Below are 22936 nucleotides of genomic sequence, written 5' to 3'. Positions count from 1 at the left end.
GCACCCACAAACGTCACTCCAGGGAGTAGCCATCTATACAGCAGCCGGTGATCACTGGCGTGGTGATGCCTCAGATACCAGGCTATGCTTCCTCGCCTTGGGACGGGACAGGAGGCAGCAAACCAAAAGGAGGGCCCTCAGCACAGGTGTCACCCTCTGCAGGGTCCAGAAAAACCAAGGGTGGGTGCTGTGCATTTCGTGTGCGGCTGGTGTGATCTGCAGTGCGCCCGGCGGGGGGCGCTGCTCACCGTCCTGGGCCCCGCCAAACGGGATTCCCACGCGGCGGCGCGTGGCCGCCCTCGCCCTTGGGTGCGGGCAGCTTCCGAGCCAGCGGCCAGTGAGGTACCTGCAGCGCGCGGGGGAGGAGGGGGCCGCGGGCATAGAGGGGTGCGGTGCACTGGGGAAAGGGGGCTAGAGGACAATGGGATGTAAGGATACTGGGGTGCAGTGCAGGGGGAGAAGGGGCTAGGAGACAGTGGGACTGGGGATAGTGGGGTGCAGTGCACTGGGGAGGGGAGCTGCGGGGATACTGGGGAGCAGTGCGCGGGGAAGGGGGGCAGCGGGGTTACTGGGGTGCAGTGCCCTGGGGAGGATAATAGAGTACAGTACACTGGGGAGGCGGGGGTGCAGTGTACGGGGGGAGGATACCGGGGTGCAGGGCGAGGGGGCAGCGGGGTTACTGGGGTGCAGTGCGCTGGGGAAGGGGGGCAGCGGGGTTACTGGGGTGCAGTGCGCTGGGGAGGATACTGGGGTGCAGTGCGCTGGGGAGCAGTGCACGGGGAAGGGGGGGCAGCGGGGTTACTGGGGTGCAGTGCGCTGGGGAGCAGTGCACGGGGAAGGGGGGGCAGCGGGGTTACTGGGGTGCAGTGCGCTGGGGTTGAGGCTGGCTCCTGGCTCTAGCCGAGCCTTGCAGCCGCCGGAAGGAAGCGCCGAGCCGCGGCCGCCTGCCCTCCCGGGCGCGGCTCTCCGGCTCCGGCCTTGGGGCGACCCGAGCGGCGCTGCGGGCCCGGCCCTGTCCCTGCGGGCGGCGGATACAAGCCGGGCGATCTGGCTCCCCCGCGCCTGCCGGCTGGATGCGGAGCCCCCGGGGCGCGGGGCCGCGCTCGTGCGCCCCAGCTGCAGGGAAGGGGAGCGCTTGGAGAGGTGCCGGGCTCCCCGTGCTAGCACCCCCCTCCCCGCCCCCAGCAGCGGGGGGCCTTTACCCTAAGCCTTCCCCCTCTGTGGCTGCCTGCTGCAGGCGGGGAGAGCCAGGGCGCATTCACGGCAGCACCAGCTGGGGGGGCTTTAAATGCACAGAGGGGTGCGTCCGGCTGGCACCTCTGCAGGGCACGTTCATGCCCCTTTCACCCCCAATCAGCGCCCCCCCTCAGCCTTACCCATCACTCACCGGCAGCCACCTCCAGCTTGAACCCCAGCAGCTGTTGTGAATACCCCCAAACCCACTGAATCTAAGAAGTGAAGATTAGCCCTATCTCCAGGTGACAGGACAGGGGGTGCTTAGAGATGGGGAAGGAAATTACTCCAGCGGGAATTTGGCCAAGTCATCAGGGTGCTCATGCCCTTATTCGTGGGGACTATGCCCTAGATATTGTCTACACTTCGGAGCCCCCTCCTGCCCTGAGCTGAGCATGCACAGACCCCTGCCCTTTAGGATTTTCCCAAAATCGTCATGCTAAAGTGAAGGGAATTTGAGGGGCTGGGTATGGGGTGGAAAAATAGTGGACACCACCATAAGACCCTTCAGGGCCTGTTTTGATACTCTAGCCAAAAGACTGCAATAGTTATTGCTGTGCATTTGCTGAGATGCAGCGTGTAGGTTCACTGACAGGAGTTGGTTGAGGACTTTGAAACCGAAACTAGACTCTCCTGCGTCCATTGCTCTCACACCCAGACACGAGTGTCACCCATCGCTTAGCTGTTATCAGGCGATTGGGGTCTGGTTAGCCGAAGAGCATGATTTTCCCAGAAGAGGAGGCTGTGAAATCCAAGAGCTGCCAGGACTGGAGCTGTCATGAAATCGCTCAGTAGCCAGCCCCTGCAGAAAGTTACACTCCAGGATGAATTTAGCCCAAGGACGTGAAGTGTTTAGAAAACCCACACAAAGATATTATGAAGGCTAAATACCTTAATTGATGCTAAAATTATATCCCACACCTACTTGGTTATTTAGTTACTCATGTATTTCTTGACTCTAATGAGTAATTATGTAAAAACTGTACTTTCTCCAAAATGTTAATTTAGGTTTCCGCAGATGGCAACCATCTGTTAAATGACTAGTCATTTAAAAGATCCGATTAGCACTTTATTCAGCTTGTATATTGTAACAGAAAGTCCATCCAAGTGTACTGCTGGGGAACGTTTGGTAGATGTTCTTTTCCCTGTTACTGCTACGTTCATGATGAGTCTCAAAGCTATTAATGTTTGTGCACGAGTCCTGGTGTGTTTATGCAGATTGCTTAAAAGGTGGAACTTCAAGCTTGCAAACCAGTTTTCACCTAGAGCTCTTGAAACGATTCGAGCACTAGGAAATCAAGCCCTACTCACATAATCTTAATAGCAATCACTTAAGGCCCTGATCCTGCAATATCAGCCATGTGGGTTGCCTAGTGAGGCTCCATATGGATTCACTAGAGGCATGGGGGAGAGGGGCAGCATGGGCATAGGTCAGCTCATGGGGATCAGACTACAGGTGCAAGGGCTAGGACCTCTTCTTCCAGACTGGCACACTGCATGAGGATCATTTACAGTAGCAGAATGGAGGCCCGTGTCTGAGTGCTAAGTGCCCTACAAACATCTCAAAGACAATGCCCCTGCCCCAAAGAGCTGTTTGAAGGCCCCATTCCTTCAAAGACGTACACATGTGAGAAGTCCCCCCCAGTCAAGATCAGTCCCTAACACAAGTGATTTACAAAGGGGCAGGGGGGAGGGGAAAAAATTGTATACTGTGGGGGGGAAGGGGGTTATGTACACCCAGCCACCCACGGACCCCTTTCTCACATACACTTCTATATTTCTACATTTGATTCATGACACCTAACCCTAGCTGCCCTCAAATAAGCAATTTCTCAATAGTTTGAACATGTTCCTTAGCCGTTCCTTAGCCATTCCATGCCTCATTTCCTCCTAATCCCATGGGGAGATTATATAAGAACTTGCAGATTCCGGGATGAAAATTCAAAGCATAATTAAAAATAAATCATGATACTAAACCTGTATGTTCCTGCAAACCACTCAGATTACTCCTGGTTTTAAGCTTACCAAGACTGAAGCTCTCCTTGTAAAATTAACCTTGAGATTTAATTCGGCAGTGTGCATTTCCCAGTTTTGTGAAATACCCTTGTTTTGTTTGTTTTAGCAGCTGAAATCTTAACATGACAATGGCTCCGTTACCGGGGGCTGAATTAGTCCAGAAGCCTTTGCAGTTATATCGCTACCTGCTTCGATGTTGTAAGCGGCTTCCTACAGAAAATATCCAACAGCATTACAGACATGCAATCAGACAGGTAGAGAGAAGCTCTCTTTGGCGATGGGAAAGCTTGTTTTCCCATTTATTTGGATTATTAAAGTAGAGAAAACTAATCAGGTTAAAAAGATCCTTAAAAATTAAAAAACAAAGTTTCTTTACTTTTTTACTAAGAGCACGTTAAACTTTTAGAATCTCTTTTCCATTGCTGATGCCTCATTTCGGCAGTTCACTAAAGCCTCGTTTCTGCTGGCCAAAAAGGTACTGTTCCTCTTAAAATGATTGTAGCACACCTTGCATCCAACATAAAATACTTTATATGGTTTACAAGGGAACACACAATTTTTGCAGAGCTATACACTATTTCAGTCTGAACTGCTGTAGTGGACACAAACTAGCTGAAGCGGTTCAGTTCGTTCTCCCATTGCTGTTCCACAATACATAGGGACATAGGACTGGCAGAGACCTTCTGGGTTATTGAGTCCAGCCCCCTGCAAGTGCAGTCAACTCTGTCAGATAATCCTGTTCATGAATGTCCTGGGTGGCCTTTCCAAGCATCCCAGAATGCACCACTTCTGGGATCTATGCCCGAACGTGCAAGCCCTTAACGTAAGTCAGCAAGGCTAGTGTGAGCATATGGAATATGTGCTCCAGCTGGTGCAACACAACCAGGTGAATAGCCCTGGTCCTTACCTTGTTAGCACAAACTTCGATAAGACCCCCTGCTGCAGAAGGTTTAGAATAGCGAATATGAAAGTATGTTCACCGTAACCCAGTGGTTCCCCACCTGAGGCCCAATCAGCACACAGTTGCTGCCCACGTGACATCCTCAGGGCCATACAGATAGAATTGGATGTGGCCCACAATGGAAAAATAGGTTGAAAGCCACTGCTGTAACCCCTTCTGAACAACGATCTGCCTATTTGCTAGAATTGGCATTCTAGGTCTTCAGATTGTATATGTTTTTGATCAAGTATTTATTTCAGGATTTTAAATCCTTATTTTAGCAGGATCTGATCAGCTGTTACATTAACTGGAGTTAATCATTTTCACATTCTGCTCAAACCCCGTAGAGTTTCAGAGTTCATGCGGATGAAGACAGTCCTGAGAGAATCCAGCAGATTATTAAGAGAGCCATTGAAGATGCTGACTGGGTCATGAATAAAGTAAGTGCAGCTATATTCCTCCCCCTCAGGTTGTCCGAATCCTGTTCTTAGTTAATTCAGTTCAAGAGCTGGGATGTTGGAAAACAAATGAGACTTGTCTTCCTCTGCAGTGGGCTTTGAGATCTATGGGTGAGAGGATTTGTGTAATAACTAGACCTGGTTTCAGGGATTCTTTTTAAAAAACAGCTCTTCATTGACAGAAAATCCCCGAACTATAAACTAATGAATCACAGGGGGTTTGCAAGTACACTCTCACTCAGGAGAGCACACTTCTGCCCCGTCTGAGGCCTTGTTTACATTGGGGATTAGTTCAGATTTCAGCAACTAGTGAATCTGCAGCTATGTAAATATCTAATATAGACAAGAAAGCCGCAGTTTATCCCACTGCTCAACATTGAGATGAATTAACTCTCTCCCTGCTAACATTCCATCCACTTGTAACCAGGCTCCCAGAATGCTCATCTCACGAGTCTTCCCTGTGCTGCTAAGATCAGGGTGAGAACCCTAGCGCTCTTACCCTCGATACTGCCACTGCATCAGCATTAGGAGATTTTCCTCCAGCTGGTCAGCGCAGGCAAGGCTGCGGATGTGGCATGTCTCCATGCAGCCAGCGCAAAATAATGTGGCTTGAAAGATAACTCAATTCCTAAGTGCAGGGATCTCTTCTGATCTGTTGAGCCATGAGTCTCACTTCTGTTTCACTGAAGTTAAGTTTGACTGGTAAGCAAACAAACCTAACAAAATGAGTCAAAAAGTCATCTGCCTTAAAAAAATCTGTTATTTAATTAAAAATCACTGTGGAGGAGGAGGGGAGGGGGAAAATAAAAATAAAAATCACTCTGAAATCCAGAAGAGAGTTAACACCAGGAGGAGCTATTAATTAGTCACAGATTTTATAAAATTTTAGCAGCATCCAGATCTCTGGCACTTTTAGCCCAGTTTGCAAACCCTATTCTGAGTGCCTGGTGAAGGCCCTAATTCTGATCTCACCCCAGAGACTGGTCTGACTCCACTGGCTTCAGCTGAATTATTCCACATTCTCCACCGTGAGCAATAGGCGACTCATCCCCAAGGGCCATCCAGAAACAAACTCATGCCCAATATTCTACATCTCTCAGAGGGGAAGTCCTGGGGTTTTACTCTGTGAAGGTTAAAAGGAATTCAGCAGCCTTCGGTGGATCAGAAACGGGGTCCTGAATGTTAGTGCTTGGTAGGGTTTTACCAAAAAGACTCCTTCCTTGTGTGAATGGTCACTTTTAATATGTCCCTATATCACGTGTGGTTTCGTTTTTTTGCAGTATACGAGACAGAGGTAGAAAGAAGGGGATGAAGAGAAGATGCTCATCAATACAGATCCTCAGACAGAGTCCAGGCAAATAAGCCCAGTTGTTTGTAAGAGTGCCCATGTTGTAAACAGTGCCTGCAGTTTCTCCTGGTGTAAAATGGTTTGTCTTAATACCCACTTCACTGGGTGTCGTGAGGCTTAAGGAATCTTTCTGAAGCTCTTTGAGATTTTTTTTTATTACTATAAAACTCCTTGTGTGGCTAAAGCGCTTCTCCACTATTTTTTTGTTTGTGGGGAGGGGTGGAGTGAATGGAGGTGGGAAGCAGAGAGCGATTTCAGATCCCCATGTTTTGGTTCATCCTATGATGGAGACGGGAGCTGGCTGCTGAAGCCCCTATCCCGCTAGTGGATATTACTGCAAGATGAGAGCCTAAGATTAGATCAAGATCTAAAATGCATCAGAGTTTCGTAGGGTTGGGGTTTTTAAGCTGGTGTTTATCAATAACTGGACCCAAACATACCTCTATTTTCCTTTATTTTTTTATTAATAATGGCAATCCAGCACTACTGTTACAAATCAATGGCCTGCAAGAGGCAAATAAATTGGATACCGGCATTTGCTCCAGACTAAAGAAATAGAGCAATCTACCGACTACACCAAGGAAATTCAAAGGCTAGCCCTTTACTAGTTCTAATATACTTACTCTTGGCAGCATGTATTGAGCTAGGTTCTATGCCCTGAGTTACACCCATGAATGAGAAGAGGGTTACATGTAACTGATGGCAAAATAATTGGCCTGTGGCATCTAAGATTCTCTTCACCCACCCACTCAATGAAAGGAGACAGAACCTGCTTCTGCTATGCAGACACAGCAAAACAAAGGAAGGATGAAACTTCTCTGCCTTGTGGGTTTGTCATGCCCTGCTAGATTATGTGAATGTCATTTTTTGATTGTTGCTTTTAGTTATCCTTAATGTTTCTACAGATTCCCTTTAAGTTTGACAATAAACAGAAACTTGACTTTGCATGGTCAGAATTGTTACACTGACACAGTTTTATTTAATACCTGAGGGGAAAAAATAAAAACCATTTGAAGAACAACATGCATTTGTATAAGCCTTGCCTTTCTATATTTGCAGTGTGTTACAGCGGACAGTTTTGTTTTGGAGTGTAATACTGATTAAATAATGTCTTAGAATCATAGAATCATAGAATATCAGGGTTGGAAGGGACCCCAGAAGGTCATCTAGTCCAACCCCCTGCTCAAAGCAGGACCAATTCCCAGTTAAATCATCCCAGCCAGGGCTTTGTCAAGCCTGACCTTAAAAACCTCTAAGGAAGGAGATTCTACCACCTCCCTAGGTAACGCATTCCAGTGTTTCACCACCCTCTTAGTGAAAAAGTTTTTCCTAATATCCAATCTAAACCTCCCCCACTGCAACTTGAGACCATTACTCCTCGTTCTGTCATCTGCTACCATTGGAACAGTCTAGAGCCATCCTCTTTGGAACCCCCTTTCAGGTAGTTGAAAGCAGCTATCAAATCCCCCCTCATTCTTCTCTTCTGCAGGCTAAACAATCCCAGCTCCCTCAGCCTCTCCTCATAACTCATGTGTTCCAGTCCCCTAATCATTTTTGTTGCCCTTCGCTGGACTCTCTCTCCAATTTATCCACATCCTTCTTGAAGTGTGGGGCCCAAAACTGGACACAATACTCCAGATGAGGCCTCACCAATGTCGAATAGAGGGGAACGATCACGTCCCTCGATCTGCTCGCTATGCCCCTACTTATACATCCCAAAATGCCATTGGCCTTCTTGGCAACAAGGGCACACTGCTGACTCATATCCAGCTTCTCGTCCACTGTCACCCCTAGGTCCTTTTCTGTCTTGATAATAAGCACAGCATATGGCATTGAAAATCACTGGCATACACGCCGAGTTACAGACAGATAAGATGACCAGGCTCTTGCCTTAGAGAATTTAACATGTGACTGTGTATAAATGTATATGATTTAAGATGGAACTGACTGACACACACTCACTGTAGGCCATAGCAAACTCTTGGTAGACTGATGGATTTCAGTGCAGGTTGGATTGGACACACAGGCCCTGATTCAGCAAAGCATGTAAGTATTTTATTAACTTTAAGCTTATTGATCCATGTTCAGCAATGAACTGCTTAAATTCTAGTGGAAGTAAGTATAGTTAAGCTACAATTCAGCATAGCACTTATGGGACTATTCGCATGCTTAAATGTAAGTACATGGTCAGCTGCCTCCCTGGATCAAGCCACGAGAGAGATGATGTGGGTGTTAATCCTTTAGTCCTAATCTCTAGTTTTGGGGAGAACACACTCTGTTCAGTTGGGTGGGGCAGGTGTGTGTGTACCTGGGTGTGTATTGGGCTACTGTGTGAGGCACTGGACACTAACAATGTATTGCACAGCACAGACAATTTACAAAAGCCTTTGCCATTTTTTTTTTAACATGCTGTAAGTGTTTCCTTACAAAACAACCTCCTAAGTGTCTTAAAAAGCAGGCCTCCTTCTATTGCCATCAGATAAGCCTCCTATGGAGGAAGCACATGAGAAAAGCCAATGGTCTTAAATACAAAGTTGTATTGGACTGTGTTTAGGTGCATTTGCTTTCTTCTGTCCCTAGATGGCAGTGCAACATGTACATACCAAAGACAAAACCTGTCTTATGAAAGGAGACTCAAGGAGCCTGGCTTGTTTAGCCTAACCAAAAGAAGGCTGAGGGGAGATATGATTGCTCTCCATAAATATATCAGAGGGATAAATATCACAGAGGGAGAGGAATTATTTAAGCTCAGTACCAATGCGGACACAAGAACAAATGGATATAAACTGGCGATCAGGAAGTTTAGATTTGAAATTAGACAAAGGTTTCTAACCATCAGAGGAGTGAAGTTCTGGAACAGCCTTCCAAGGGAAGCAGTGGGGGCAAAAGACATATCTGGCTTCAAGACTAAGCTTGATAAATTTATGGAGGGGATGATATGATGGGATAGCCTAATTTTGGCAATTAATTGATCTTCGACTTATTAGCGGTAGATATGCCCAATGGCCTGTAATGGGATGCTAGATGGGGTAGGATCTGAGTTACTACAGAAAATTCTTTCCTGGGTGTCTGGCTGGTGAGTCTTGCCCACATGCTCAGGGTTTAGCTGATCACCATATTTGGGGTTGTGAAGGAATTTTCCTCCAGGGCAGATTGGCAGAGGCCCTGGGGTTTTTTTGCCTTCCTCTGCAGCGTGGGGCACGGGTCACTTGCTGGAGGATTCTCTGCACCTTGAAGTCTTTAAACCACGATTTGAGGACTTCAATAGCTCAGACGTAAGTTAGGGGTTTGTTACAGGAGTGGGTGGGTGAGATTTTGTGGCCTGCGTTGTGCAGGAGGTCAGACTAGACTATTATAATGGCTCCTTCTGACCTTAAAGCCTATGATTCTACGATTTACTGTCCCCAACACTAAACAAAACAAAAAACAACCCCAAATCCTTAGATTATTTCTTTCCCTCAGTAGTGACCCTACAAAATAAAAATAAATTAAATCAAGCAAGCAATCTTCAGTCTTGTCTACACTGGGTTTGTTAGACCTCAGCTGCGCTAATGTAGCTGAACCAGTGCAAATGCCTGGTAAGTGAGCTGCACGGGTGTTAACGGTGGCTTGCACTAGTGTTAAAAACCCTACCGTAGACAAGTGTTTAGACATGGCTCAAGCAACAAATTATCTACACTGAGGAGTAGAGACAGGGCTATTGTATACTACAGGAAAGCTGGACTGAGGAACAAATGTCTGTGTCCTGTGTTTGTACAATGCCTGGTATAGGGGGCATTGGCCATGACTGGCTCCTGGGTACTATGATAATAATAAATGTGGGGCAATTGGGTACTACAGGAGCGCTGGACTGAGGAGCAAGTATAAGGGCTCGTCTACAGTATCCGCCGATCGGTGGGCAGCAATCGATCCAGTGGGGGTTGATTTATCGCGTCTAGTCTAGATGCGATAAATTGACCGATTAGCGCTCTCCTGTTGACTCCTGTACTCCACCAGTACGAGGAGCGCAAGCGGAGTTGACAGGAGAGTGTCAGCTGTTGACTTACCACAGTGAAGACGCCGCGGTAAGTAGATCCGAGTACGTCAACTTCAGCTACGTTGTTCATACAGCTGAAATTGCATATTTTAGATCGACCCCGCACGGTAGTTTAGAATTTTTTATGGCTGAAGATATTTGTCTTGTGCTTACGAAAGAGGAGCACATGAGTAGATTTCAGGAACTGCCCTTTTTTGGGCAGTGGAAGATGTTCAGAAACTATGGTAATGAGGGCCACAGAAGTTCCTCAGAATGAAGATAGCAAAGCACAACGTAGTCGTGAAGTTCTACCAGCCCTAATCTGGAATTAGGGCCCTTCTCCAGTGTGATCGTGACAAGACTAATGATATTTTATTCAGCCAAACAAACAAGCCTCCTCATCTTAGGTTGGAAAGTAGAATTCTGCAAGGCTGCTACAAAAGGGGTCCCCAGCTAGACAAGCAGTTATAATGTATTGCATCCCCCACAAAAGCTTCTGCACTTTTCTGAGTCTATACCCACTCCCTTCCTTCTGCTCCCCCCAGGGTCTGACCTGTTTGCTGCCCCCCTCCCAACTCCTGTGCCACTGTTCTCCTGCTCCTGTCCTTCCCGCCACCCCATGGTTCTTGCTTCTAATCTCCTTCTCTCTGCTTCTGCCCATGTTCCCTTTCTGCTTCTATCGTCCTTCTGAGGCTCCTGCCTCCCCAACTTGCTCATATTCCACCCATACTCCCACTCCCCCATTTTCTGCCACCTATGCACCCCCTTTGTTCCCAACACCCCTTATTGATTCACAGGAACAAGAGGCACAGCCCTGACGCTGGGACCAAATGTCAAGTTCTAGCAAGGATGCACTAGACTTCTATAGGGTTAGAAGGGACCATAAGGGTCATCTAGTCTAACCCCTGCCAAGAGGCAGGATTTGTCATGTCTAAACCATGCGAGACAGATGGCTATCCAGCCTGCTTTTGAAAACTCCCAGTGAAGGAGTTTGCATGACCTCCCTAGGCCTCTGTTCCATTGTCCTACTGTTCTTACAGATAGGAAGTTTTTTCTAAGACGCTCGAGCGTCTTAACCAAAGAGTTGTAACCAAACGACAACTGTTCAGACTGAAGCTTTCCATGCTAGGTGTTTGCCTTCAGATGAATTCCTCTGGAAAGTTTCAGCTAAAGCAGTTCAGCCATTTCCAAGAATGTCTGGAGTATTTTTTTTTCTTGCCCACATTGCAAAGATATAAACAATGGAAAATGTCAGACATTAACTGTAGACATCCCTATTTGCACTACCTATCATAAAGAGCAGCAAACAGTTGTAGCCTGCCAAGTTCCAGCTTGTAATTCAGAGAAGTTTGTTCTGGGAATGGGAGGTGCCTAAAACAAGTTTCATAACCACAACAGCTCTGTCACCCATTGAGTGCAACAGGGGCTGAAGACGTACTGTATTTGTATCTGTGCACGCTTCTGATGAGAAAAGCAGGCCTTGACACCCCCACTGGCTTCGGGCATCGCTGCCACGTTTTGCGCAGCGATGTGACCATTTAATGCAAATTACTTGACATGATCATTTGCATGTGCGCATATGTCACGGTTCCTTCCCCACTCTGAACTCTAGGGTACAGATGTGGGGACCTGCATGAAAACCTCCTAAGCTTTTTCTTACCAGCTTAGGTTAAAAACTTCCCCAAGGTACAAACTTTGCCTTGTCCTTGAACCCCATGCTGCCACCACCAAGTGTGTTAAACAAGGAACAGGGAAAGAGCCCACTTGGAGATGTCTTCCCCCCTCAAAATATCCCTCCAAACCCTACACCCCCTTTCCTGGGGCAGGCTTGATAAAAATCCTCACCAATTGGTACAGGTAAACACAGACCCAAACTCTTGGATCTTAAGAACAATGAAAAAGCAATCAGGTTCTTAAAAGAAGACTTTTAATTAAAGAAAAAGGTAAAAGAATCACCTCTGTAAAATCAGGATGGTAAATACCTTACAGGGTAATCAGATTCAAAACATAGAGAATCCCTCTAGGCAAAACCTTAAGACACAAAAACAGGAATATACATTCCATTCAGCACAACTATTTTACCAGCCATGGAACAAAAGGAAATCTAACGCATTTCCAGCTAGATTGCTTACTAACTTTTTACAGGTTTTAGAGTAACAGCCGCGTTAGTCTGTATTCGCAAAAAGAAAAGGAGGACTTGTGGCACCTTAGAGACTAACCGATTTATTTGAGCAGAAGCTTTCGTGAGCTACAGCTCACTTCATCGGATGCATACTGTGGAAACAACTTTTTACAGGAGTTCTGAGATGCATTCCTGAGCTGTTCCCGGCAAAAGCATCACACAGACTGACAGACCCTTTGTTCCCCCCCTCCAGCTTTGAAAGTAACTTGTCTCCTCATTGGTCATTTTGGTCAGGTGCCAGCAAGGCTATCCTAGCTTCTTAACCCTTTACACGTGAAAGGGTTTGGCCTCTGGCCAGGAGGGATTTTATAGCACTGTGGACAGAAAGGTGGTGACCCTTCCCTTTATATTTACGACAGCCTATTTTCATATGCTCAGAGATCAGCATGGGGCAAACACCTCCAGATTCAGTAGGTGGAGCAGCAAGAGAGCGTACCTGCATGGCAGGTGCCACAGTGGCTTCTACTGGACAGAAGGTGCAACTGCAGCGGAAGTGGGCACGCAGTCAGAGCAGTCCAGTGTGTAAGTGTCATGCCAGCCCTAAACTGGGGATATGCCTGTGCAGACCAGACTGCAGGATAGGAAGCAGGGTGCGGATTTCAGTCTTTGGACACAAATGTCCAGCATACATTTCTGAGCTTGCAATAATTGGGAGCACAGACTGATCAGAGGCATCTCCCTCCCCAAATTTCCTCTATAACTGGGTTTTGCCAATTTTGATTTAGTTGGGGGTTTAAATAGCGGGATTGTGACTTGACTTTCAGTGCTCAAAATCTGTTAATAGTTACCTCCCACAATAATTGAAAGAACAGATTAGAAATGATGTAAGTCATTTTCTTGGCAATGGGTCGGCACTCCTCCAAATACTATGTACTTCCTCGCAAGAGTGAAAGTAACAGCAGGGATTGCACAAGTGTGATTGCACTGATGGCTATAACTGGATCAAATCTATAGGGCAGAGAGCGCTTAGTACAGTTGCACGCGTAGCTTTGTCCCGGTCACGCATGAAGAAGCATACCATTGACTGTGCGCCCTCAGAGATATTTGCAAACAGAGGAATGCATAGCTGATTCTTCAGTCCCTTATCCAGAACCCTAAGGGCTTATCTACAGCGTGACGTAGGGCATGGCCAGGTAGGGCGGGAATGTGCGGAACTTGTAGTGCATGGTAGCAGGTCCATGTGGCCACTTAGTGTGTGGCAATCCATGGTGGGACTTTACAGCGCACTAGCCTGCCATGCAGGCAGGCACTTGGATTCTCTCAGGACCCCCCCTGCCCTCCCAAGGTAGAGCCAGCTGTCCCTGACAATAGAGGATGTAATGGTTCCTACAGATTAAGTTGGCAAGGAAGCAAAAGGGTATGAAAAGAGGAGGTGAACCCTTGGCTGCATTACGAGCAGTGCAGGCTTCCGTGGCCACTCACTTTGCAACCACCATGGACAAATATGAACCCCCAAAGGAAGATGCCAAGTCAGAAAGTCACCTAAAGGGCTTTGTGCCTGCTGTCAGTTTCTTTTACTGAACCTGACAAATCTACTTTTATGAGGGATATTATGCTGGTTCTGGTAACGAACGGTCGATAATTCTGCTTTACATTGGGTGTAAGTGTTTGACTCTTTGGTTATTGGTCTTACAATGGCATCTCAGTTGGGTTCTCTAGCTTGGGGCCCCATTGTGCTAGGCACTGTGCAGTCTCTGCTCCTAAGACCTTGCAATCTAAATAGACAGAATATTGATACCTCCATTTTACAGATCGGGACACAAGAATAATCTTGCAGTTAAATTGCTGAAGCATCCAAGTTAAGCACCTAACTCCCACAGACAACTTGCTAGGTCAAGAGATATTAGCAGGCTAGCCCTTATTATAGATCTGAAAAATTCAGAGTCAGTCTTTTAAACACCCCTAAAATTTGGGTGTTCAGATCTGAAGTTAAAGGGAGGGGCCAGTTTGGATTCTGAATCCCCCAGCCCCAAATACAAAGTTCGTGGTAGTCCTGATGCATTTTTAGTCCCTTTGTCCAATGGGCCTTGAAGGCCTTACCTAAATTAAGCTATTACTGATTCAAGTCCACTGGCGGTATTAACAGGGAGGCAGCTAGGAGACTGACCTTTTAAGCACTGTTGCTTAGACTGAATCTGAACAGGGTTAGAGAACATGGTGCTTAAGATCCTACTGGTCACCAGTGGACTATCTAGACTTTTGCTTCCAATGTTGCTTCCACCCTTGAAGCTCCAGAGCGGAAGGAACCAGTGATTGCAATGGGAGACTGCAAAAAAGCCACTGTAGACACTCATCTCCCACCCCCACCCCACTCCCCAGAAAAGGCACAACTCCACATGCCCTTATAACCCTAAGACTGCAACCATCTTGAGTTACCACCGCTTCCAACATGGCTGTTGCCAGTTGGCCTTTCATTGGCCCCGAGGGTTCTTTTCACTATCATGGTTATTATAATATTTACATTCCCGGAATTTTTAGTTCACAGCTGGTTAGTCTAATGCCCGGGGGCACCAGCTCCACCAAGATCTCTTAGAATTTCCCTATTACTCAATTGAGACATTCTGATTACCTTCCCAGACAGGAAGAAGAATTCAGCAAAGCTCAAAATGCTTGTACTTTCCACTGTTTGCAGTGTTGTTGTAGCCATGTTGGTCCCACATACCGGGATATGAAAGAGTCAAGGAAGGGGAGGGAATACCTTTTATTGAACCAATGACCGACATGGTCTGTCTCACCTAGTCTGTCATCTTTGACCTATTTGCAGTATGATTGTAGCTGTGTTGGTCCCAGGATATAAGAGATAAGGTGGGACAGACAATATCGGTCACTGGTTCAGTAAAGGGTATTACCTCACCTTCCCTGTCTCATATATCCTGGAACCAACATGGCTACAACCGTACTGCAAACAGGTCCAAATTGACAGACAGATTGGGTTCATTCCCTAACAGGCTGAAGTCAGTAGACATCTTTACATTGACTTCAATGAAATTTGGATATGCCCTTAATTCTCAAAGCTTCACCAATATTAATTAATCTTTATTTCACACATGTGGAATTTGCCAGAGGCCACAAATGAGTCAAGATCTGAAGGAGGGTCAGAGCTCAGGAGTTCCTGGCTCCTAGACCACAAACTTCCTCTCCTATGTATGGAGTGACAGTGTGACTCTAAGAGTGAAAGTGAAGGGGAAATATCAAAATCCTACCATTGTGTAAGTGACTTTTTTGGTAGTCTGCCCTCTGTCCTGGTGGTTTTCCAAGTAAGAGGAAGTGTGGAGTGGGTGTTGCAGATCAGAAAGAGCCATCTCTGCACCCTGACTGGTCTCTCCTCTGCATCCACAGTTGCCAGATCCTGCCTGGTAGGTAATTGGAGCCACCAAGTGCCTCTCGGCCAGGCTACCTGCCCTGCCATGGGGCCTCAGAGCCTGGCCGGGATGGGTGTCAGAGCCAGGCCCCAGCTCCCCGTCCGGGGGATGGGGAAGAGGCCTGTAGCGAGGTACTGACTGATGATCTGGCACTGTGTCTTGTGTCTGTGCCGGCTGCCCTGCCACCATGTCAGGGAGCTGCACCCCACCTTGAGAGTGAGGCCACAGGTACCCCATCCAGCACCTGCCCAAATACCTCCTCCTAGTACACACTCATCAGACATCCCCCCCACTCCCTGTCCCCCAGTGTCCCCTCAACTGTGTCCTCTATTTGGGAACTTGAGATCTAACTCTAGGTGCAGACCCCTTTGGAAATTTTAGGCAGTCTGCAGACCCTTAAGGGTCCACAGGTTAAAAACCACTGTGCTAGTGAGTTGTCCTTCGAACATGTGACCTCCAGGTTGGAGCACAAGGATCTCAAGGGGTCATGACGACCCTTCCTGTCTTTATGGCAAGGTGGGAGAAAGGTCCTGAAGAACACAGCGCAAGAAATATCCTTACTCTTTTCTGATGTAAAGTGGCTCAAAGATCTCCACCTACTCCCACTGAAAGCTCTGGCATAGACGCCCATTGCCTTCCATAGCAGCAGGAGCAGACGTATGAACAGGAACGTATGAAACAGGCTGGCATTTACAAGTGTACTTAGCACAGTCAATCATTTGACCGTGAATTGATTATTTCACCCTTGCCCCACAAATCATCTTTCAGCTTCCGCATGGTTCATTAATCACACTTGCATGCATCACAGGCCCCAGTTTAGCTGGGGGAAGCTAAATGCTTAGTTGGAAGGAATTGGTGCTAACTGTTGATGCTAAACGGCTCACGCAATGCCCACCTCTTTCCCCCCCACCCCTCAGTTTCAGAATTGAGGAAGATCAGTTCTGAAACTTCCTGATCACAGCATCTCAAGGAACATGTGAACGTACTGTTCATTCTGCAAAGGAGTAAAACCAATTCTGAAAGGATTTCTCAAGAGAGCAGTTCCTTGTCCAGCAACAGCTGGGAACTTGGCCTTCCATTCATTAGCCTAGGGCACCCTCCTACGCAGAGTTTGAGAACATGTGAGCCAAACAGCCCCCCTGGAATGCTGACAGAGGGAGGATCCCAGATGGTCAGGACCACAGCATGGGCCTCCACCACTTGAATTAAAAGAATGGCTCTCTTAGGGTTTAATCCTACAAAGGTGCCAAGTTCCTTGGCCTCCCCCAGCCTAGCATGTACTTAATTGAAGTCTTTGAGTAGTCTCATTAAGATCAGGCATCATGGTCTAATGAGCTGGACAATAAATTGGGAGGCAGAAAACCTGAGTTCTCTTCCTAACAATGCCACTGCCCACCTGTCTAGTTAGATTGTAGGGGTCTTGTCTATACAGGGAAAGAGACTGCAATCGCTATTCAAGAATAGCTCTCTGTGGTGGAACAGTGGGGGTCCACACTGGGGTGGGGGGAGAAGTTCATAGAATCATAGAATATCAGGGTTGGAAGGGACCCCAGAAGGTCATCTAGTCCAACCCCCTGCTCAAAGCAGGACCAATTCCCAGTTAAATCATCCCAGCCAGGGCTTTGTCAAGCCTGACCTTAAAAACCTCTAAGGAAGGAGATTCTACCACCTCCCTAGGTAACGCATTCCAGTGTTTCACCACCCTCTTAGTGAAAAAGTTTTTCCTAATATCCAATCTAAACCTCCCCCACTGCAACTTGAGACCATTACTCCTCGTTCTGTCATCTGCTACCATTGGAACAGTCTAGAGCCATCCTCTTTGGAACCCCCTTTCAGGTAGTTGAAAGCAGCTATCAAATCCCCCCTCATTCTTCTCTTCTGCAGGCTAAACAATCCCAGCTCCCTCAGCCTCTCCTCATAACTCATGTGTTCCAGTCCCCTAATCATTTTTGTTGCCCTTCGCTGGACTCTCTCCAATTTATCCACATCCTTCTTGAAGTGTGGGGCCCAAAACTGGACACAGTACTCCAGATGAGGCCTCACCAATGTCGAATAGAGGGGAACGATCACGTCCCTCGATCTGCTCGCTATGCCCCTACTTATACATCCCAAAATGCCATTGGCCTTCTTGGCAACAAGGGCACACTGCTGACTCATATCCAGCTTCTCGTCCACTGTCACCCCTAGGTCCTTTTCCGCAGAACTGCTGCCTAGCCATTCGGTCCCTAGTCTGTAGCTGTGCATTGGGTTCTTCCGTCCTAAGTGCAGGACCCTGCACTTATCCTTATTGAACCTCATCAGATTTCTTTTGGCCCAATCCTCCAATTTGTCTAGGTCTTTCTGTATCCTATCCCTCCCCTCCAGCGTATCTACCACTCCTCCCAGTTTAGTATCATCCGCAAATTTGCTGAGAGTGCAATCCACACCATCCTCCAGATCATTTATGAAGATATTGAACAAAACTGGCCCCAGGACCGGCCCTTGGGGTACTCCACTTGATACCGGCTGCCAACTAGATATGGAGCCATTGATCACTACCCGTTGAGCCCGACAATCTAGCCAGCTTTCTACCCACCTTGTAGTGCATTCATCCAGCCCATACTTCCTTAACTTGCTGACAAGAATACTGTGGGAGACCGTGTCAAAAGCTTTGCTAAAGTCAAGAAACAATACATCCATCCAAGTTGTTCTGGAATTCCTGAATTAGGCCAGAATAGCTACCCTGGACTAAAAACTAACCCAGAAGAATTAGGACTTTTCCATTTCTCCTGTGTAGACAAGGCCTTAGTTCTTAGTTCTGTGTTTGTATTACATTAGTGCCTAGATGTTCCAACTGAGATCACAGGCCTGTTGTGCCAGGCACTTTACAAATAATAAAAATCGAAACAAAAAAAGGTGAAACTAGTTTTTCCCACACCCTCCCCCCTCCCCACAACTGAGGGAGATGCAAAAAGTAACAAGCAGCATAAATGGCAACAGGCAAATTGGACTGAGAAACTCTCAGTTTTAACCATTTACATTGATCAAAAATGAAATAAGGGAATGTTTTAAAAGCATATTACAGAAACGAAATGTGCATATTACCATACACAAGTGAAACACGGTCTTTTAAGCTGACTGGCCTTTTAAAACATGTTATAACATCACTTCAGTCATCAGTGTATGACGTGAGAGAGAAACCCTTATGCTTAATAATCTGTTCCACCTTGTACTTAGCTAAGGCACGCTGGTGACTTTCTCCAGACCTGAGGAAGAGCCCCACGAAGCTCAAAAGCTTGTCCCTTCCACCAACAGAAGTTGGTCCAGTAAAAAGGCATTACCTCACCTACCTTGTCTCGAGCATTAATATAAGGAAGTTGAACAAAACACTAGTAGTAAAGTTCAACAGCCCAATTTTTGTTCAGCTGATCCATCACATTAGTCACTGCAGTTCAGTTTAAAAAAAAATCTATTTTTTCCATTAACACAGTAGCTATTTATATGTATCTCCATGCAATATGCAATTTACTGGAAGACAAAAGCTAGATTCGAAGAGGAATGGAGATCAGGGAGTTTAGAAGTTGTATCAACAAGACTTTTGGCGTGCAAGGATTTTCCTTCCTTAGGTCCAAATCCAGCAAGAGACATTGAAGCACACGCCGAAGTCTGTCCCTGTTCAGCAAAGCACTTAAGCACCTGCTAAACAGGAGCACCATGTTCAGCGCTTTGCCGAATAGGGATGGACTTCGGCATTGCTTAGATGATGTGCCAAGTCTCACATTAAACACGTGCTTAGCAGAATACAGATGGATTGCTGTGTCACCATTCGGCACAGAAATGCAAATAGCTGTGCTAATGAAAGCCACCCCCCTCCCCCGCACAACCCGATAAGGCTATTGTAATGTGTTAAGAATGCACACAGTATGCCTCCCTTGTGTTACAACCCTTCCTCCTGGTAAGAGGCAGGACATTTCTTCTTGATTAGCAGCCAGCTGGCACCCTTTTCAACTTTCCTATTATTGGATTTAATTTATCTTCTCCTTCGATCCAGCATGGTTTTATGAAATAGTGTTAACTGAAATACACCCTCGTCATCAAGTGCTCCTTTCAGCTTGTATTTAATCAGCACAGGCATCCCAGCTCTTTGTTTTACTGGTTCTTTGACGAATATTTGCTGTGTTCTTAGTAGTTATTTTTGCGATTGCTTGGAAAGTTCATAACCAGAGAGAGGCACCTGCAATTTTTAGCTGCATCACTGCTGCAGACATCCCCAGTCCTGAGTAATTTTGCATAAATCATCTCTTAGAAAGGAGGATCCCGGGTACAATGGTTAGGACTCTGACCCTGGGTCTACCAAGCCCCAGAGTAATGATCTGCTCCACCACTGACTTCCTGCGTGACCTTGGACAAGTTGCTCAGGGCTTATCTACACATGGAAGTTTTCAGATTAATTTGAGTTTTTTGGGTGGAATAAGCTGCCTTGTGTCCACACACACGGTTGTCCCCTAGTTGTTTGGCATCTCATTTGACATTAGTTAATCCACTTTGGAAGTGGATTAATACTATTTTGGACTAAACTAACCCAGGAGAAGGCTTGTGTAGATGCCTACTCATGTCAAATTAATTATTTCCTTCTAGCATTCCTCTCACTGCTATCCCACAGTGAACTGCTGCACAGCTGAGTCAACCTGTGTACCTTCTACTGCTCTGAGGTCATCATGACTGGACACCATGTTCCCATGCACAGCCAGGTGTGTCCCTGTGAAATTCCAGCTCATGGGGAGTTCACACACCCATTCTAGCAGTCATGCCCTGTGCTCCCCCATGCACAGGTCCTGGACTTCCTTGGTCCTTGAGGAGAGGAGTGTGTCCAGTCCCATGTTAATAGCAGTCACCAGAATACGTGAGCAGATATCAGACCGAGTGAAGGAGAGGGGCCACTCCCTGAACATGGCCCAGTGCAGCTATGAAACAGAGAGGCTCCAGGAGTATTATAAAGCCACCAGAGAGGCTCCAGGAGTATTATAAAGTCAACAGCAACAGTTCCTGGGTCTGCTCTCACAAGCAGACTGCAGTTTTGCTAGGAAGGCCACCGCTGAACCCTACTGTGTTCTGCACAGTTCTCATGGCAACCAGACGCCTACAGACCCCAAATCAGGAGCACAAAGATTGCCATGGATAGCCAGGAACTCTTGGGTATAGAAACCCCCTGAGGAAGGAGACCCCTGAAACCTAGGTTGAAAGCCAACCTGATAGTGCAGGGGAGGGGGAAAAAGGGTAATGTAGTGTCCATCTTTAAAAAAAGGGAAGAAGGAGGATCCTGGGAACTACAGGCCAGTCAGCCTCACTTCAGTCCCCGGAAAAATCATGGAGCAGGCCCTCAAGGAATCAATTCTGAAGCACTTAGAGGAGAGGAAAGTGATCAGGAACAGTCAGCATGGATTCACCAAGGGAAAGTCATGCCTGACTAATCTAATTGCCTTCTATGATGAGATAACTGGCTCTTTGGATGAGGGGAAAGCAGTGGACGTGTTATTCCTTGACTTTAGCAAAGCTTTTGACACGGTCTCCCACAGTATTCTTGCCAGCAATTTAAAGAAGTATGGGCTGAATGAATGGACTATAAGGTGGATAGAAAGTTGGCTAGACTGTCAGGCTCAACAGGTAGTGATCAATGGCTCCATGTCTAGTTGGCAGCCGGTATCAAGTGGAGTGCCCCAAGGGTCGGTCCTCGGGCCGGTTTTGTTCAATATCTTCTTAAATGATCTGGAGGATGGTGTGGATTGCATCCTCAGCAAGTTTGCAGATGACACTAAACTGGGAGGAGTGGTAGATACGCTGGAGGGTAGGGATAGGATACAGAGGGACCTAGACAAATTGGAGGATTGGGCAAAAAGAAATCTGATGAGGTTCAACAAGGACAAGTGCAGAGTCCTGCACTTAGGACGGAAGAACCCCATGCACCGCTACAGACTAGGGACCGAATGGGTCGGCAGCAGTTCTGCAGAAAAGGACCTGGGTGTTACAGTGGACAAGAAGCTAAATATGAGTCAACAGTGTGCCCTTGTTGCCAAGAAGGCCAATGGCATTTTGGGATGTATATGTAGGGGCACTGCCAGCAGATCGAGGGATGTGATCGTTCCCCTCTATTCGACATTGGTGAGGCCTCATCTGGAGTACTGTGTCCAGTTTTGGGCCCCACACTACAAGAAGGATGTGGAAAAATTGGAAGAGTCCAGCGGAGGGCAACAAAAATGATTAGGGGACTGGAACACATGAGTTATGAGGAGAGGCTGAGGGAACTGGGATTGTTTAGTCTACGGAAGAGAAGAATGAGGGGGGATTTGATAGCTGCTTTCAACTACCTGAAAGGGGGTTCCAAAGAGGATGGATCTAGACTGTTCTCAGTGGTAGCTGATGACAGAATGAGGAGTAATGGTCTCAAGTTGCAGTGGGGGAGGTTTAGATTGGATATTAGGAAAAACTTTTTCACTAGGAGGGTGGTGAAACACTGGAATGCGTTACCTAGGAAGGTGGTGGAATCTCCTTCCTTAGATATTTTTAAGGTCAGGCTTGACAAAGCCCTGGCTGGGATGATTTAGTTGGGGATTGGTCCTGCTTTGAGCAGGGGGTTGGACTAGATGACCTCCTGAGGTTCCTTCCAACCCTGATATTCTATGATTCTTCCTGTAAGTATCATGGGCTACGTTGGGATACGCTTACGTGTATTTGTGACCCCATCAGCACAAAGACGTCTGCACTTTAGGCATGTCTGCCACCGTTCCAGTGGTTTTTAGTTTGCAGTGTTGTGTTCATAAAAGGTTATTTACAACTTGGTTTAAAAAAAACAAACAACAAAAACCAGTGACACAAAGCATAACAAAATCCTTGCACACAATATATAGATTTTTCCACCACTATGCCCTAGCCTCAAAGTAGGAGTACAATGCATATCTGATCCTGCGTGCCTCACTAGACAAGGCCACTGGCTAGTCAGAACATCTGTGCATCTCCACGTCCCACCCGTCGCGGAGGTTTGGTTCCTCGCTTTCACAGATGTGGTGCAAACACAGCAAGTGGATATCACATGAGGCAATATTGCTCAGAAGCCTCCAGCTTAGTCATGAGGTGTCCCCATGATCCAAAAAACCCTTAGTGCCACATGGCAAGGAGGTAACAATAATATCCTGATTCTGATATTTATATCCTGATTCACCAAAAGAAAGCCAGTGTCACACTAGTTATGATATCACTGTAAAATGTATGCGCAGCTACTGTCTAAGGAGTCACTGGACATATGTTCTCGTATCAAAATGTTAATCCCCAGCAGAGATGAAAAAACTGATTTCCTGCCGGACCAGAGATGTTTATCCACCTATTTGTCTGTTGAAATGTAAATTGAA

At 46.8% G+C, this 22936-nt stretch overlaps 1 protein-coding gene across 2 annotated transcripts; it reads left to right on the top strand.

The window, feature by feature from the left end:
- Nucleotides 1-237: 237 nt before the first annotated feature.
- LYRM9 (LYR motif containing 9) lies at nt 238-7016 on the top strand. 2 transcript variants are annotated; one of them, XM_073315363.1, is made up of 4 exons: nt 238-342; nt 3356-3503; nt 4537-4629; nt 5928-7016. In XM_073315363.1, the coding sequence occupies exons 2-4, from the start codon at nt 3372-3374 to the stop codon at nt 5943-5945; spliced, it is 243 nt and encodes an 80-aa protein (XP_073171464.1). In that variant the 5' UTR covers nt 238-342; nt 3356-3371; the 3' UTR covers nt 5946-7016. The 2 variants fall into 2 exon arrangements, with proteins under 2 accessions (XP_073171464.1, XP_073171465.1); XM_073315364.1 differs by having other exon boundaries at nt 245-342; nt 3359-3503.
- The last annotated feature ends 15920 nt before the right edge of the window (nt 7017-22936 follow it).

This window comes from Lepidochelys kempii, chromosome 17, assembly GCF_965140285.1.
Source record: "Lepidochelys kempii isolate rLepKem1 chromosome 17, rLepKem1.hap1, whole genome shotgun sequence".
NCBI classification, from domain to species: Eukaryota; Metazoa; Chordata; order Testudines; family Cheloniidae; genus Lepidochelys; species Lepidochelys kempii.
Note: the sequence above shows the minus strand (reverse complement) of the source record. Positions and strands in the feature narration are given on the sequence as shown.

Bases quoted from the DNA above. Each gene is read 5' to 3' on its own strand.
- LYRM9 (XM_073315363.1), top strand. From the start codon at position 3,372: ATGACAATGGCTCCGTTACCGGGGGCTGAATTAGTCCAGAAGCCTTTG. The intron at 3,504-4,536 runs GTAGAGAGAAGC...CAAACCCCGTAG, and splicing joins ACAGACATGCAATCAGACAG to AGTTTCAGAGTTCATGCGGA.